At 34.3% G+C, this 19508-nt stretch overlaps 1 protein-coding gene across 4 annotated transcripts in view; it reads right to left on the bottom strand.

Moving 5' to 3' along the window:
• arnt2 (aryl-hydrocarbon receptor nuclear translocator 2) overlaps positions 1–19508 on the bottom strand; it is a 79250-nt gene that overhangs the window by 45815 nt on the left and 13927 nt on the right. For 2 of the 4 annotated variants that reach the window (XM_079638289.1, XM_079638290.1), the window contains exons 3-8: positions 17667–17714; positions 16115–16159; positions 14816–15029; positions 12960–13173; positions 2895–2997; positions 304–369 (exon numbers count right to left, since the gene is read on the bottom strand). In XM_079638289.1, the coding sequence (XP_079494415.1) occupies positions 304–369; positions 2895–2997; positions 12960–13173; positions 14816–15029; positions 16115–16159; positions 17667–17714 (690 nt within the window). The remainder of the gene's footprint in view (positions 1–303; positions 370–2894; positions 2998–12959; positions 13174–14815; positions 15030–16114; positions 16160–17666; positions 17715–19508) is intronic. The other 2 variants (XM_079638291.1, XM_079638292.1) reach the window with 1 other exon arrangement.

The raw sequence follows: 19508 nt of genomic DNA, 5'->3' as shown, positions 1-19508 counted from the left end.
CTGGTAATGTCTTTGTTTTACCTGCCTGGGACTATGGATGTAAATTAGCAATGTTGTTATAATCCGACATGTTTACATTTTGTGTTTTAGACTGATGTTCATTAACATATATTGTCCCTAATAAACAAACAAACAAATAAGAGTAAGGCCAAACATAACAATTGAATTAGTAATGCTAAGAACAACTGCATAAGTTCTATTTTGAAATCGAGGATGTTGTTTAATACAGTAGAGTTGAATAACTGCAGAACTGGGTGCAAATTTAAGATTTGAAAACTCCATTGGAAAAAGAGAGATCCATACCTGTATCTCTTTCTCATGCTAGACAACCGATTCAGTGAGATATGATCCAATGGTGCACTGCCACACCTAGAGAAACATTTAAAAACAGTTAATTTCTCATCATAAATTAAAAAGAACACAAATACATTTTTGTTAAACATTGAAGTTTGGAAACCTCAACTTAATTATAAGCTTTTATGTAAAAAAATAAATAATATATATATATATATATATATATATATATATATATATATATATATATATATATATATATAAAAAGATCAAAGTGTGGTACTTTCGGCAAAAAAAGATTCATTTTAAATAATATGTACTAAGAGAAAAACTGGAAATTAATTTAACAAATTAGACAGATAATTAGACAGATAATTAAATTGTTTTGTTAAACTTTAAAGTTCGGAAACCTCAACATAATTATGATACGCTATGGCACAAATTATCACTTACAATTAAAAAAAGATTTTAACATTTGTATGTTAATAAAAAAGATCAAATATAAAATTAGAATGTGACAATCAGTAAAGAAGATTCAGTTTAAATAAAATGTACTCCGAGTTGCATTAACCAGAAAGTAATTTAACACATTTAAAAGGAAAGGCAAAGGCAAAAAAGTGTATGTGATTTTTACAACCCAGTTCATTATTAGTGACTATAATATAGTTTTTTTTTTAGATACAATATAATATATTGTTACTTTACAATAAGGTCTCATTTGTTAAATTAGTTTAAACAATGAGCAACATATTTTTACAGCATTTATTAACTTTTGTTAATGTTAGTTTATAAAAAAAAATCATGTTAGTTCACAATAACTAATGTTAACAGATACGTAAAATATGTAGTAAATGTTGAGATTCACATTATGTAATAAATGCTATAAAAGTTGTTTATTCTTAGTTCATGTTTACTAATGTAGTTGACTAATGTTAACAAATGAACCCTTACTCTTACTGTAAAGCGTTACCAAGATATCTAATATTCTAATTACCATACACGTCTATAGGACTATATCTATCTACTGTTATCTTGTGAATCCAGCTAGTAAAGACAATACGAGTGACCTGAGATCTCTTGACACTGTTAAAGGGGAAAATAGTTCACATCTGTTTTAACTTGAGCTGTTTATTCCTCCACATTCATTTCCATTAGACCTGGCATGACAAAATCTGTTGTCCCTCAGGTCTTTGTCAAATAGTTTGTCAAGTGTTCATGAATGCAAGGTATGCAAATAAACAGCACATACATTTTTCGATCACAACAAGAAAGTAAACGTCCTTCAGAGTCGGAGTCATGATGTCATAAACTATTGCATAAAAACCTTTAAGAATGACGATCATGTTTTTAAGGGGTTCTGTTTATCTCAAGTGCTTTTACACACACTTGACAAATGTGCTCATCCGCTAACATGCGGTTTCAATTTGTAAGACGGCCACAAATAGAAAACATTAAACACGAACACATTCTTGATGTTGCCAACTCTCATACTTATGTGCTGAATGTAGCACAAAGACATATGAGGCTTAATCATACGTTATGTCGGAATTTGCACGTCATGGTTTATATCTTGAACTAGCAAGGACATTTGAAACAAATTCGGGAAATGCGTGTTTCCATCTGTTGTTAAATATAGACCGTTTCAAAACAACATCATAATTGAAAACACCTTTTAAACATAATGCGGGATGGACAGGAATTTTCAGCGACAATAATAGTCTTGGTTTCTGTTTGTCTCATTGCTAAAAAATCCTATTATAAATGCATTCTGTTGTCTTGAAAGTCATGCAGGCTTTAAACTGTAACCGCAAAATTATATTGTTATGATCAGAATAACAGATGAACAAACAACACTTGGATAAACGGGGAAATACTTCATAAAGGATCAACACAAAACATAATTGAAGATCATTTTGCAAGGGAAACATGCAGACAGTCTATTAATGTTGTGCAGATTGATAATAGTGATTCCACAACGTTTTTGTTCGAGTAGAGAGTAATTTCACGCCGAAATAAACCTATGTGTGGATTTATTTATAAGCAGTGATATAAATGTTAACGGCACACCACAAGAAATAGTCCAACCTGATAAAAGTTCTAAAAGGTATCAGAATAACTAAACAAAAAGGGCACGTCGTTTCTTGAGAAGAAGGTTATTCTCTTCCATAACCAGTCCTGATTCTTAAAGTCACCATGAAATTAAAACTGACAATCCTTATATTTATGGAATATTGCAGTATTTATTATAAATAATTTATCTGTGCATATATATATATTTTTTAATTCACATGCCTTGAATTTTTTTTTTATCAAAATAGCGTCCCCTCCCTCTTGCAGTGACATCTCTTCTCTGATGATGCGTGAGGGCGGGACAAGCGGTCACTCACATGAGATCAACGAATAGCAAAACACAACCATCCAATCAATTCCCCATGGACAAAATCAAGTCCCGCCGTAAATTTTTTCTTGTTCGAGAAGTCCTTTCACTCAGATAATCATCAAATTGGGAAGAAAAGACTATAACCGTTGACTTTAACCATGACATCATACCACCCCGTGTGATTATGAGATCTGTGAGCTCATTGAGACTGTAACTGTACCTCATTCTGCAGATGAAGGAACGTCTGGATCCCATACACATTCTCATAGAGGACTGCTGTCCTTCCTTCTTCACCGTCCCCGTCTTTAGGTCCAGAATACGCCCTGGATATGCATTAAAATGTATAAACACACAAACAAACAAAAAAGAGAAAAGACGTAATAGATTAAATTAGGAATGGTCATTTCAAATGGCATATTTTGTGGTACAGTTCTCTATCAAAATCACTTGAATTACCTGAAAATGTAAATGTTTTATTTACAAATGTTACATCGCCAATAAAATAACTCAAATATTTATAAACACTACTTGTCAAAAGTTTGTTATATTTTTTTTTATTATCATCAATGTTCAAAATATTCTATTTTAGACTATGCTTAATATTATAAAACCATGATACATTTTGTTGTCATGATTCTTTGATGAATAGAAAGCATGAATAGAAATGAACGGCATTTATTTGAAATAGAAGTATTTCATAACATTATAAATGTCTTTACTGTCACTTTTGATCAATTTAATGCGTCCTTGCTGAATGAAAGTGTTCATTTGTTTCTTTTTTTATTTTACTTACCCAAAATTTTGAATGGTAGTGTATTACGGTTCCCAAAAACATTATGCAGCACAACTGGGTTTTTTTTTCACTATTAATAATAAGACGAAATGTTTCTTGAGCAGCAAATCACATGACACTGAAAACTGGAGCTGAAAATTCAGCTTTGTCCCAGAGCAATACATTACATTTAAAAATATATTTAAATAGAAAACATTTATTTGAAAACATTTCACATTATATATATAGTTTATTACCTCATTATTCATGCATCAAATAAATGCAGCCTTGGTGAGTTTAAGAGACTATTTTAAAAATCGTTTTAATAAAAAAAAAATAACACTTCATTCCAATAAATACAATACACTCCAGGAGAACTGAAAATAATATATAGATGTCACTAGGGTTATGCACATGTAAAAAGGTTACCACATTTTTGGTTTCACACACGTTCTTTCAACCATTAAGGTGTATCATCATCCGTTGGGATACATGATTATATCAAGGACCGCATATACCAATAATACAAATCAAAATATTGCCACACAACCAGCAAAAATCATATAAGGCCAAGCACTCGAGAACTTGTAAAAAATAAAAAGCCTTTATTTATTCATGGCTATAACATTTAAAAAAACATTTACATATATCCACACACCAACGTATTCCAGCTAATACGCCTTCATCACTGGATGCACCTGCTATCAACTCATATCACTTCAACATCATGCATCCACAATGCCACCCAGCACATTTAGCGTTAAAGATAAGATTTTTGTGAGCAATTTAGCTGGGCTATAAGTTGTGTATTTGCCTGCCGTAGGAAACAAAGGAAAAGCTATGTGTGTTACTCGAACTGAGTTTTTACTTGACTACTCGTTCACATTCTTAGTTTAAATCATTACCATGATGGCCTCAAGTTACAAAATACGTTTCTAAGATACCACAGTAACAGTTCACAGAAGTGCATTTCAGGGGCCTTTCAATCCTGATGCACCCCATAACAAACAACAAATGCGCCCACAAACACCCTCAGATGCACGCTAAGTGTTATGACCATCCCGTCCACTGCTACAACATCTGCTCGATTATACGGCACAGAAGACTGGATAAAATAATCAAATCACAACAATTTTAAAGTTGTTTTTCCCCATCCAGCACAGCTAGAATAAGGGAGGAACACAATCCAAAGCAGCCAAAAAACGTTATTGACTTAGCAAAACACCCACAACAATATTCAAAGCGTGAGCTATACTTCTCGGAATGCTGATACCTATAGGACAAAAGCTCAGGATTATTGAAGCCTGAAGTTATTTCCATAAACAAATTAGCTGACATGCCTTTCAGCGGAGAAGAAGCGGTCTCCGAACTGATCCAGTGACAGCTGCGAAAGCCCTCAGGAGCAGATCTAATTGTCGGGAAGTCTTTCCAGTCTGAAGGACAGACGCCAAGAACGTTGGAAGCATTTAAAACCTATTAATACTCTTCTCCAAGACGGATAACAACACAACCACTCAATAAGTTCAAGAACATCAAGAAAGAGGCCCTTGGTAGTTGTTGTTGTACAAACAATTGGGTGAAAAACTAGATGGAGATGATAAACGAAGCTGGACTATGATCGTAAATCTTCCAGATGGCGACCCACTGCCCTGAGTACAGCCGCACGCTGCTACCAACAACCCAATAACACAGAATAGGTCAGACATGCTGTAATATCAGCCTTTCAACAAGGCAAACCTCGCTGGAAATGGGAAAAAATATTTCAAACGCTAAAAGGTTTTTCAAGGACAATATAATAACAGTTTAGTGATGTCAAATTAGACAGGAATTTTTCCACAATCACCTCCACAATAACTCTGACCTCTCGGCCTCCCCGACGTTGAACTTTTTTGACTTTCTGACTTCTTCTAGTGGTCGAAATGGGATTTTGTGTGATGTGGGATGACAAGAAATTGTGATAAAGTGCCAACACTAAGTTTGGCACTGAATGCTTCAAGATAACACAGGAAAGTAACGAAACATCAAGGCACCATGTGTATTTTCACCTTATATTCATTTTAAGGGTGTGGCCATTTTTAACGTGTCTAGCTTCCAGTCTCATCTGCTTCCAGTTATTTTAGCTGTACAAAAAGTCTATTATGCAGCTTAATATTGAAAACTGGTATTCAAAAATTCTATCAGCTACTGATAAAAATGTGTCTAAGGTTAAAGGCTCACACACCTCAAATACTGTCGTAATTACAAAACACAATAGTCTGTAGTGCAAATAGTTTTACCGTTTACTGCACTTTGATATTCTTCTAGGTATATAGCGGCTAATGAATCGAAAGTCTGGCAAATTCATTGAAAATAGCTTACTCTTCATTGCAAAATAAGATTGATACAGGCAAGCAGATTAGCCCAGAATATAAACACGACATTGTCAAATGTAAGTACAGGTACAGTTTGGTACAGGTAAAATAACTGGAAAAGAATGACACCAAAAGCCACATTCAAGATACATATGGCCGCACCTACAACCTGGTAAAAATAACTTATTCAAGCCATGACCTCATAAAAGCCATTGACCGGTTTTACAGTAACTCTCTTTGATCGCATCTCAATCAATCTTCTTGTTTGCACTGGTATGAGTAAGTGCTAGTCATATATGCATGGTGATTTGCTGTTTTGAAGACCGGCGTGGGTTTGGATGACCATTTCTCAGCCTCCTGCTTCCCAAAGCAGAGCTCAGCAGGTGGTGTTTGCTTTGGAGCAGGATCCCTGGACGCTTCTACAACGGAGAACTTTGGTTGATCTTTGAAGGACTCCAACAGCAGGCATGGGAACATCACCTCCTGACAAGCATGAGTCCTCCAACTTCAACTCCGTGACCACCTGAAGGGGATCTAAGGACAACACTTGGAGGAACGAGGAAATGTTAGCCAGAACTCCCAGATCGGTCCCAGAACCACAAGGACTTCCAAGCAAAATCCCCAAATCCTCAGAGAAGAAAAAGGCACAATGTGGAATCTGGGCAAAGGCCTGTTTCATTAGCATTACAGAATGCATAAAGGGCCGCGTAGCACATATATATCCCATTTTTGCCACACAGACTCCATTGTTTCTCCTCTGTGGGCAAGTGTATCATTATTATTCTAAAAATGAACAAAGCAACAAAAAATGGCAAATATCCCAGGCCACCAACCACAGCCAAGCTAAATATTTAGGAGGCAGTCGCCGTCGACAAGACTGTCGTAGATGGAAGGACAAACAAATAGTGTTGCCAGAGAAATAATAGCTGTCCTTCAAGGATGTATCCGAATGGAACGTTATCTTCATCAGCAAAGTATGTTTATAAAAATAAACTGAGGAAAAATGGGTCAGTTTAGTCATCGACTAAAGAATGCTCTTTTGAGTTTAAGTCCTGTAACACTGTTTGAAGGCACTCTGAAATGGTTTTTAAATTTGGCAATCACATTTAATTTCCACAGAGAATTTCTGTTGGTCAGGATTTTGCTTGAATCTGTAACCTTAAGGAAAGCTGTATTCTGTTATTCTTTGATTTATATTCAACCATCATTCCATCAATCCATGCATTCCCTGGGAATCAACACTGTGATGTTGGCAAACGCTTGCACCATGCTTTACAAACAATAATACATATATTATTATTCAAATCAGCCGCTTTCTCATATATTTGCAGTTATTGTCTTAAGATTAGTCATTCGTTTTCATGCCATGTTACAGCTCATAGCTCACAAAACTTGTAAACAGGTTAGATACGTAGGCTACGGGCAACAAAAACTAATTTGAGCATTCTTTGCATGTCGCAATGCTCGCTTTAATAAGTGATGAGAAAATATTTTATTTTGTCACCATGAAGATGAATTGCATTGTAAAAATTCTGATAGTTCAACAGAATTTGTGACTCATGGCATTATGTGCATAACTAATGTTATGTAAAAATGGCTCTTAATGGCAGAAATGCCTTCCGTGGGCCATTCATTATGCTTTATAATACACATTAGGATCAGTTCCATGTGCTAGTGAAACATGGTAATACTTTTATATTAATAGTTACAGCTTTAAATTGTATAATGCATTAAGATCAACACATAATCTGTTGTGTTATTTATATTATATTATGTTTTGCAATTCAGAACACTCATTAAAAGCATAACCATTAACGGGTTATAATGCATTTTAACAGTGATTATGAAGTGTTGTATATAAAATCACAATGCATAAAGGATAGTACTTTGATGCATTACATATGCAGGCTTCATGTAAAGCTTTCCATGTACCGGTATATATTAATATGTATATGAGACAAGAACAGATTGTGTAGTTTCACACAGGTGTGTTGTGTGGTCTGATGGATGGTGTGCAAGATCTCACTGATGTCTCCAGCCATCATTTCCCACTTCAGGGGGAAACACACACACACACACACACACACACACACACACACACACACACAGCAGCCAAAATCACTCTTAATCAATTATGTATGCAGAGCCAACCCTTAACATTCCAGCACAGAGAACACATTAGTGGAGCATAGTTTGAGGAGACGTGGAAAATATCTCCCTTGGCCGCTTCATTTGATCACTTTATCACTAAAACATATGAGGTTATCAAAACTTCATCAAGAGCGCCATATTTTATCCGCAATATTTTATCTGGACCTTCTGCAAGAACGGAATTCCTTCTAAAATTGCAAGTTTCTTTGATGGGAAAGGAAATTTCAAAAGAAAAATGACAACCCTTTTCTGGAGATGCACACATTTGTACAATATTCAATTCAAAATAGTTGTTACAAACTTGTAGGAGTTTCTTTCTTCTGTTGAACTAAAAAGAAGATATGTTGAAGAATGTTGAAACCTGTCAAAACCTGACAGTTGACAGAAGCCATTGACTTCCATAGTAGGACAGTTTTTTTTTACTGTCAACTGTCTGGTTACTAACATTCTTTCAACAGAAGAAAGAAACATAAGGAATCATACCGGTTTAGAACAATATAGGGGTGAGTAAAAGATTATCTTTGGGTTAACTGTCCCATTAATATTTTTATTCAGGAATAGATTACATCAATTAAATTAGAAAACAGGCATTTTAAATTGTAATAATATTTCACAATATTACTGTTAATAATAATAATTACTGTTTATAACTACTTTCGATCAAACAAATGCAGCACTGGTGAGGATAAGAGACTTAAGTCAAAAACATTTAAAAAGGTTTACATTTACATATTTAAATTAAATTAGTGCTGGGCAATGATTAATCGCATCCAAAATAAAAGTTTGTGTTTCCATAATATATGTGTGTGTACTGTGGATAATTATTTTGTATATATAAATACACACACATGCTTGTATATATTTAAGAAATATTTGTATGTATATACTGTGTATAGATTTATATATAATTTATATTATATATAAAAATAAATATTGTATATATAAATAACACATTTTCCTTAAATATATACATGCACGTGTGTGTATTTATATATACAAAATAATTATCCACAGTACACACACATATATTATGGAAACACAAACTTTTATTTTGGATGCGATTAATCGTTGCCCAGCACTAAATAAAAGAAATCTCAGTTTTCCAACGCAGTCTCAGATTTTTGGCTCCCACTAAATAGGCACCGGGAACATGATCATTTTCATATTACAGACAAACACATTAGTGTGTTTCATGTCACAGCCAAACCACAGGAAGCTAGATGTGCTGAATACAATTACACAACTAAAATCATACAGAGATGAATACAGATGCCTCTTTGCATTTAAAGTGAATCCCCCGAGTTCTGACAGTGCTCATATTACTGTGGTAAGTAACAGCAGACACTTTGACCCCGAGTCTTATTTAAATGTGGTCTGAGCCACATCAACGACTGGTCCTCTCAAAATAATCATCATCTCACGACTGGTTGGCATAATGAACTGTGACAATGCCCTGCTCGCACCTTGTCTGACTGTAGAGACATTTTATTACTTGGGTGGATATTATCATACGGCTCACTGAAACTTTTTAATAAAGGGAAAATCAGACAAGAACGACAAAAGGGCTGTGAGAGACCGAGACCACACTGGATCATTCCAACTATCACTATAATTAAATTATAAAGTCATAGCATGCTTCAGGAGGTCAGCGTTTCAGGGTAATTATCGTATACTAAAAATAAAAACTATCTTTTATGTAAAACTATGTTTGAAACATACAATTTCTGCAATTATTGTGTGTACAGTATGCACATTTTCTGTATGGATGGAATACCTGGATGAACTATACAACATTTGGAGTACAACAAAGCACTATCTGGGGAGAAAACAGTTTCCCACAATTCAATGCACTCAACTTGATGGTCCATTTCCAATGAACTAATTGAAACACTACAACACTAAAACGGAAACTGAAATAAATATACCGGTAATAGAAAAAATATATACAATGAGGGAATGCCTGAACTGATGAAATGCACATCTTGAATGTAATGTACGGTAAGTCGCTTAGGATAACAGTGTCTTCCAATGCATAAAAGTAAAAAAAATTTGTTAAAATATAAATTTGTCCCGTATATAAAAGCTGAACCAAGACTAACAAAGCCATTTCAGAATCTACTCTGAATTTTAAACCTGAAAATACTATTAAAAATAAAAACCAAAAAGGCAACACTACAATAACCTTGCCATTGCATATCTGATGTTTAGAGGAATATCTCACAGATAATGCGTTTAAAATTACATGAGTCCCTCAAAATATTCATCCGCATTTCAAAGAGGACGAAATGGAAAGATTTCCCACAGTAAAAAAAAATGTTTTCTGTATCTGAGGAGAATAATTTATCTTGTGGTTTATAAAAAAACGTGGGTGTCCACAAAGAAGAAAAGACCCTGTGTTTGCAGTATGTATGTAGCGCCATCTAGTGGAGAAACATTTACTGTGGGCAAGTTCAACTTGGAGTATTTGAGGACATGTGCTTGATTCAATAAGCATGCATCTGTTTTGCACGGAGGTTAAGCCGTTGATCTTCCTATAATATACAAAAGACAGTTTAGTCTGAAAATACATTTCGTTTTAAAAAAAATAAAAAATAACCAGCATTAAAGGTGCTGCAAGCAATTTTGGAGACTACTCTGGAGAAAATGCCAGATATCATGGAAAAAGGTGTCTTGAGAAATCACTAGCCTCAGTAATCAACAAAAAGAGAATGGAGAGCGGTCCGCCCAAACAGAAACCCTCTTTGCCTGTGAATACATTTGCATGAGAGAGGTCTTCAACTGCAAATAAGATGAATGGGAATGCTGATGGGTGGCTTTCTCTTGATATTATACAACTCCTTGTGTGGTTGGGAAATGGGAAATTGTTCAAACCTCACGGAGTACAGAGTAGAAAAACAAATATCTAAACTTTTGCATCTGCCCAAAAAATCTGATCTAATCTTCATCTAATAACAATCATTTAGACACTCCAATAAAAACATTTGTAATCAAAGCCAACTAAAAGCCTGTTCAACTTGAAGATACATTTTGTTTCATTGGTTCTATAATGAAAAAATATATATACTGCTTTCTAAAAAGTAATTTATGGAAAGACTAGTTTAGTAAAAATAAAAAATAAAGAAGGTAATTGAGACTTTTTATCTCACAAATCTGAATTTTTCCCCAAACAGTTAAGAGTTTAAATTCCAAGAAAAAAAGTCAGAATTGCAAGATATAAACTCGGAATTGTGATTTTAAAAAAAGATCTCGTCACAATTACCATTTTGTTGTTTTATTCGGTGATGGAAAAAACGATCTTGCATGAACAATGCACAAATAAAAACAAACGTTTCTGGAGAACAAACAAAGCTTTATATCTGCAGAAAATAAATCAGGGGGTTCCAACACCAAAACCTCACTGGAACTGCAAAGCATGGTGTTAAGCATAGAGGAAATATGTAATTCTGCCAGTAAATCCGGCAGCAAAATGTCTAAGCATCTGTCTATGATTAAATTCACCAAAAAAAAAAATAAGATGGGTCGTGCAACCTCACAATGATTGAGTTTGCCAGTCAAAGTCAAAGTCCTGACCTCTGTGATGAGATTCAATCAAAGCAAATTCTACACAAACAAACCATTTTATTTAAATGAATAATCTGTACTTGAACATTACAGTACAACATCTGCATACGATCATCCATTTACCTCAACATTGTTAGTCTTGAATGGCTTTCATACATTTAAGTTCACTAAATCCTTTGGTACTAAACTAATTTTAGGATTCTGATCATGTACATGAAAAACACGTTTTTATTTTATTTTCAAAAAAATCTTTTCATTATTTTCAAATGAAAAGCAAACTTTTTCAAGTTATGTTCTAATACAAAGTTCATTAGCTCGATTTTCAACTGTTTGTTCAAACTTTGAATGCAAATTGTCATAAACAAGCAGCGGTTTGTTAGAAAATCTCACAGTTGATTAAAGTTACCGCTGACTCGCTCTCGCCTCAAATACTAATGAGGCGTCTGAATGTTCCCTGCGGAGAAATATTAAAGAGGACATATTCAGCTCTTGCTGAACAAGTGGACATCTTTGATGTTCACTTAAAAAGCTTCTTGCATCAACAATAATAAAATGGTCATAATTTACTTCTAGCCTTGTGTGTCTTGTTGCTACTTTAACTCACAAGCATCGCTGGGGATTCTCAACCCTGTTACTTATATTGATGATCTCCATATCATAAGCCAATCACACTACAGACTTAAAACAATATGGCCACTTTTTACTGTTCTGAGGCAGATAAAAACAATATATAATGACACGCACAGAGTATGAGCAGTAAACGACAAACTGCTGGCTGTATGTATATGTGAAAACAAACACACACACACGTTGGATTTCTATGTTTTATGGGGACTCCCCATAGAAATAATGATTTTTATACTGTACAAACTGTTTATTCTTCTATCCCCACCCTAACCCTAGCCCTACCCCTAAACACAACCATCACAGATAACTTTCTGCATTTTTAAATTTTCAAAGAACCATTCTGTATGATTTATAAGCTTTTATCCTCATGGGGACAAAAAAAAATCCCCACAAGGACAACAAGGATTTTGGATATTGCCATCTTTGTTGACACACACACCAACCATTTAAAATGTTGTGGTCAGTAAGATATAAAAAATATATATAAATTCTTTTTAATTTTATTCAGCAAGGATGCACTGGATTGATCAAAAGTTATAGTAAAGACAGTAGGTAGTAAATTGCAAATGACAACACACAAGTTGTAGGCCCCCAAAAATATGAATTGCCAGGAATTCACCCAGACTGGGATGGAAATGTGTTGGATCAGCTAATTCCAAACTGCTGAGTCTGACACCATGACTAAAGCTTGACATTTATGGTAGCCATTGTCTCGCAGTTAGTGCTCGTGCTCCGGACATGTTGAGCTGCGGCACTGAAGCGAGAGAAGCCCAATCATTTCCTGTTCCCAAGCATCTTTCATTAATAAGTGTCTGTCTCTCACCTGTCATTGAATTCTCAGATGTGCTCAGCTGTTCCCTCAGTTTGTCCACGTCATCTGGATGGACCTGCTCGTAGAGCGTGCTGCCAAACCACTCGGCCTGCGGATGGTTCAGAACAGGAGTGACAGAATCCGACACGTAGATGACACGACCCGTCTCAGCCGCCACCACGAACAAGAAGCCGTCTGCCGCCTCCAGAATCAAGTGCTTCAGTTCCTGTGACAGTAAATATAGAGTTTCAAATGCCATCTATAGGACTTTCAAGAGACATTTAGGCCCCATTTACACTGCATGGTTCAAGTGACCCAATTCCGATTTTTTTTCTCTCATGTGGCACACAGATTGGATATGACCGGCGAACGTGTAAGCAGGAATAAAGCAAATGGATTCCGATTTTCTCATATCGGTTTCAGGCCTCACTCATATGTGGAAATAAATCGGATATGAATCAGATACGTGCATTTGCGTCTGCCATGTAAGCACACAAATCGGATATTCCCCAGTAAATGCGAGTCGTACGTTATTAAAAAGGGGACGTCAACTCAGATAACTGTGATCAACTTATCAAACTCTTTGAGTTTTTCTCCACCTTACGAGAGCAATGTTTTGCTGACCTTTGAAAATAGTGCGGAAAGTAAAACACTGGATAATTAGAGATGTACGGATGCGCTCCAACGTCACCCGAATCCGCAGCCAAAAACAAATCATCCACCTGCCACTCACCCGCACCAATCATTTTCTCTTATTTAAGTATCCGCACCTGTTGGTCAAATTACTATTATTCTTATGTGTTGTAACGCGTGAGGATAAATGGATCTCTAAAAGTGGACTCAGCGACGGTTGATGCGCGCATCTCTGGTATAATACACTGCGAGCGCTGCTTTTAAATTAACTTCTTTAAAACAAAATGTATTTGACAGAATTTAATTTTCTTAATGGCATAAACAGGCTTTACTCCCTTGAAACTTAAACTGGAATGGAACATGCTCATATTTGAGAGAATGTAGTTCATATTTTCGTTAATAATGATTTATCATATCCACCTGCGACCCACCCGAAATTAATCAGAATGTTATTTTTATTACTTGACATATCGCGCTGTTTTACTTAATTTTCCGGGTCAGAACGTCTACATTGGGTTGTTTCGGCAGTGTATAGTGTAAATGCAAATATCGGCTACGGGTCACTTTTAAAAGATGATTTAAGAGGGTCGTCAAAAAAAATCGGATATAGTCAGAAAATCGGAATTGGCCATCAAGACCTGCAGTGTAAATGCAGCCTTTGAGTATCTATAATGCCTGAATTCTCCTATTTAAACAGTGTTTTGTTGCACGTTTTGTATATATTTGAGTCTATGCAAATCATGGTAATATTAACCCTGTACAGCCTGACATATAAAATAAAAATAGTCTGAAAAAAATCTATTATTTCTTTTTTAAATGTAACAATATTTATTGAATGGACAAAATCTAAAACTAAACTGCTTTTGTGTTGAGTATCATATTTGATATATCAGGCTTTTATGGCTAATACAGTATGATAAAGTAAGAATATGGAGCTCATACTCAAGGAGGGAAAAAGCCTCAGTTTTGCATTTTGAATATGCAATTCAGTGCATGTTATTATTTATATGGCCATAAAGATAAAATTATGGTAGCCTTTTCAGCAAATTTGATCATGTCTATTTAAATTTAGCGGCTTTAGAAATGTACGTATCAAATATGATACAATAAGCAATAAGGGTTAATAAATGCTAATGTTTGATTTTGTCCTGTGTTCAATAAAAAAAATTAAACCAAGCAAAATCAGTTGAGATGCACTGATGTCTATCAAATGTTTCACACAAGTCATTCGTCACCTGTTCAGTCAGGAAGGAGGGTTTGTAAGCGCCGTCGGTTGACGTGTTCCCCGTTCCCCTCATGGACTTCATGTGTGAGACGGCCATGCGCAGGATGGTGAGCTTGTCTGGTTTCCTCGCTAGAGCGCTGCAGGTGGGCACCATGTCCGACAGCTCTGTGATGTACTGGGTCATCTTATTACGCCGGCGACGCTCAATCTCACTGTGGTTCTCTCTGGATGGAGAGAGGAACAATACTGCCATCATTAGCATGTAATGAGACGCACAACACATTTTTACAACAACTATGTTTGGACCACCAGTACTGGACAATTACCATCAAGGATGTCAAAAGTCAAAACTCCCATTTTTTTCAATTTTTTTTATTAATATATAAATAATATTTAATATTCACTTATACAAATATATGATTTTAAAATATTAGCATTAACAATTTCTATATACGTTATATTATTTATTCTTGTTATACATAATGTTAATAGAATATATATATATATATATATATATATATATATAAATAAAATTATACATTTAAAATGTTATCTTTTAAAATGATATACTACATATAACAGCACTACTACAGAAAACATTCTCTTTTTAAATTATATTTTAATTTATCATATCATATTAATTAACTTCAGCTTGATTTTATTTTTAAAAAACGACAGCTTTGATTTATATTTTATACAGAGTAAAAATATTGTGAGTGTGCAGCATTTTTGAGACCCTTCTTTCACTTGTGGAATTACAATTGTAAAAATAAAATGCCACCTACTTATGGCTGCCCTCACGTACTTAAATGCATTCGTCGTTAACTTTGATTGATAAATAAAAAATTAAGAATTATAGTAAAGGAGGCGTTCAGGGCTCTTTACTTTCAATATACAGAAATAAAAAAATGTGCTTTCCTGTCAAATTTTGATAAAAGTTATTTGGATTGATCTACTGCAACACTTCTTCACCCGAAACATTCATTTAAAAAAAGTGCCAGAGTGTATAATATAAGACTTTTTCACTTCATTCTTGTGATTTAGCGGAGACTTCAGTAATAAACTGAACGCTGACAGATGCGAACCAATCTTCGGAAGCCAGGACGCTGTATTACTCCACAGAGTGCAATGGCTCAAAGTAACGCAACAATTTCAGAAGAAAGTGTCAGCGGAGGACAATTAAATATCCATTTAAGATTAGATCTAAACAGAGGCGCTCGCTTGAGGTTGAGAGAATGAGGTTGGTCCTGACATCAGCAGGGGCCTGAGTTCAAGCTATCCTGAGGGAACTTCCCCGAGACAGCCCTACCTGGCATAACGCTCCTTATCACCAGGAATTTGATCATCGTCATACCTGATGGAAGAAAAAAGAAGAAGATTCAAATTAAAAAAAGCCTGAAAACGTCACATAATTTTTTACGTTTTAGGACTGCGGCTAAAATGAAATGATTATGAACTATATTTATTGATGTTGAATGGCTTGACTTAAAGATAGTGTGTGAATATGGTAATATAATAATGGACTGAGATCACTGGATAATGAAAAACAAAACAAAAAGACAAACTAAACAATCTGAGGTGTCTGTATCCCAGAATATAATCTAATCTTGCCTAAATTGCTTGAAAAGAAGTATATAGTATAATTTAGAGACTACTACAATGTGTATATATATAATTTTTCTATTAGTTTTATTTTTGTATTTTCCCTTTTTTATTCTAGTTAAAGTTTTAGTAATTATGTTTATCATTTTTACTAATTATATATATATATATATATTAGTAAAACTATAAAAAATAACAAAAAATCTCAATTAAAACTATTCGAAACTACACACACATATATATATGTAGTTTCGAATAGTTTTAATTGAGATTTTTTGATATTTTTTATAGTTTGTTATCAAGTTAAACTAAATGAAAATGAGAAATGTTGCTTGTAATTTTATTTTAGTTAACACTATAATAACCCTGCTTCAGTCACACTTAAAAATGTATAAATGTATTGCATTATATACAAAACAATTGACATTGCATTACATAAAATATTAAAGCTAGTCAGCAGAAAATACTTTTTGGCACCTTTGTATTTAAGAATTTTGAAAAATGAAAGAGATTAAGAAAAAAAAATGTCTGTAACTATGCCACTTAATAAGGGACACATTTCTAGTACATTTCAAACAACCTAAAAGACTACATATTAAATATATATGGCCATCTTGTAATGTTTAAGTGGAAAAGCTCACTCTAGTCTAAAATAAATATGTCATCATTTAAATCACCCTCATGTTGTTCCAAACATGTGTGCTGTTGTTGTTTTTTATGAGATTTATGATGTCAATCAAAGTTCTTGGTCATTGACAACATAAATTTCAATCCTAGAAATATAGTACACATGTGGGAATGACTTTTCTGCATTGGTTTGGTCCGTTTAATTGAACCAAAAAGAAAAAGAGAGTGGCATATTGGATTGGAACAAGATAATGGTAACGTTTTAGTAAATAAAGACAGCATTTTATTTATTTTTTAGTAAGTTCATTCCTCTAGGTGTAAATAGCTGGAGTGTTTTTTGTATCTCCACCAGCAGGAGTCAGTGTCTCCACTCTAATGCTACAGCTAACAGTGAAGCATCTTTACCGTCAGTCGCAGCGCAACTATGGGTACAGCTCCTTTAAAAAGAACATGAACTGAAAGGAAACCATAAGTTGAGGGCAACAAAACATGAGAGATGTCTTGAAATGGCACAAACTCTGTGGCACAGCTGAAAGACATGGTCAAACAATAGAAAATATAAAAGAAAGGACATGGCGCATGGACTGACTCGTTTGTCTGAAAAAAAGCTTGCAAACATGTGAAAAGTTTACCTTGAAAATTTGCTGGGTCCCTCTCCGTCCTCGTCATCAAATTCCATCCTAAAAAAGAAAATAACATGAATTTGTATATAAATTTTGCATAGCAGGGCTGATTTTGTGGTATACATCCATCATAGTACAGAAAAAAAAAAATCTACATCAATAAAAAACAATATCTGCAGGTGATGCACCAGAAAAACTGCTTCATATACTTAAAGTAAATAGACAAAGTAAATATAACAATAGAACAGAGAGGCTAAACACAGAAAACAGAAAAGGCAATCAAACAAATACAGATAGGCTAAGAGCAGACAATCATAAACCGACAACAAAAAAGCAGATTATTACACTAGCTAGTAACACTGAAACTTCTACAGTCAGTTATATAAAATACGATCAACATACTGCAGATGGATACCTTGGCTTGTTGTCCAATATCAGAAAGTACAACAAGGAGGTTCTGGAACCATATTTTGCTTTATTTTTGATGTGAATGACAACAAGGCTGTGAGGGACAGAAGTTTGCAGGTGTTTTTACTTTCATTAGTAATAAATTAAATATGGCATCTAATCTGACCAAGGCTTATAGTCATAAACTATGAGAGAGGTTTTATAAAGTAGCACAATCTCAAAACGAAACCAGTCTGATGTTGTTGTGTGGGCAGGTCAAGGTTGTTTTCTATGAAAACCATATCATGTTAGTGGACTATATTAATGTGCACCGAACTCAAAAGCAGCACTTTAGAAGAACGATCACGACCATCATCAATTTTATTACATTTATAGTAGGAATACATTTTCAAAAAGAAACATTCAAAGCCACCGCTGTGTGTGTGTGTGTGTGTGTGTGTGTGTGTGTGTGTGTGTGTGTGTGTGTGTGTGTGTGTGTGTGTGTGTGTGTGTGTGTGTGTGTGAGTGATTTTTCTAATATGAAAACCTAAAAAAAAAAAAAAAAGACCATACGTTCTTCATTTTAGATTCAAACTATTATAATGATGCACATACAACACAGTTAATAAGTATAGAACTGAGCAGTAGTTTGCATGATTTATTCATGCTGTGGTGCATTCTGGGAACTGTAGTCCTATGGAAGTAAAATAATGCCAAATGTTTTTTAAATAAAAAAGCCTGTTGAATTGCACTACTTGAAAAAAACATGCATTGCATTAACCATGCTTGCATTTTAATGCATTGTATTTTTAGGGCTTGCATTTTTATGGGCTGAAATTCAACATGGTTGTATATTTAAGCTGTGAATATTTCAATTAAAAACATTTCAAACACATTTTCATTAATAAAAATTCAATAATCCATATTCACCTTTCATATTTCACTTCCAAAATATTTAAACTTTAAAAATACAACCTACAATATTCAACAAGCAATTTTTCGGTCCATTTTATTTCGCTTTATAAATTCGCTTCCACAAATTCAGTGGTTGAAATTCGACAGTAAATTCAACATTGACATCCACGAACTGCAGGAAAAGCAGTAGATTACCGAGCATAATCTCCATCTGCTGTTAATCAACCTCACCAGCAGGGGGTGCAAGCGTGTGTTGTTGACGAAGACCAGAGCAACAGTTAGAACAAGCCATTTATTCATAAAAACTGATTTATAGAAATGTAGTGTATTTGTGATTATTATGAGGGCTGTTTTTTGAATGAACAATCCTTTCATAATTTATTAATTCAGTCATAATAACATAATAATAATAATAATAATAACAACAGTCTAATAGTCAAAATTCAGAATGTGTGTAAATGGATAATGACACATTAATTGTGTATCTCTCTCTCTTACACATTATGTTGTGATGATGAGATATTTTTCACATTTGATTTTTCATAAAAA

Source organism: Phoxinus phoxinus, assembly GCF_949152265.1.
Source record: "Phoxinus phoxinus genome assembly, chromosome: 2".
Lineage (NCBI taxonomy): Eukaryota > Metazoa > Chordata > Actinopteri > Cypriniformes > Leuciscidae > Phoxinus > Phoxinus phoxinus.
The sequence above is the reverse complement of the archived record's forward strand: the minus strand, read 5'-3'. Positions and strand labels throughout refer to the sequence as shown.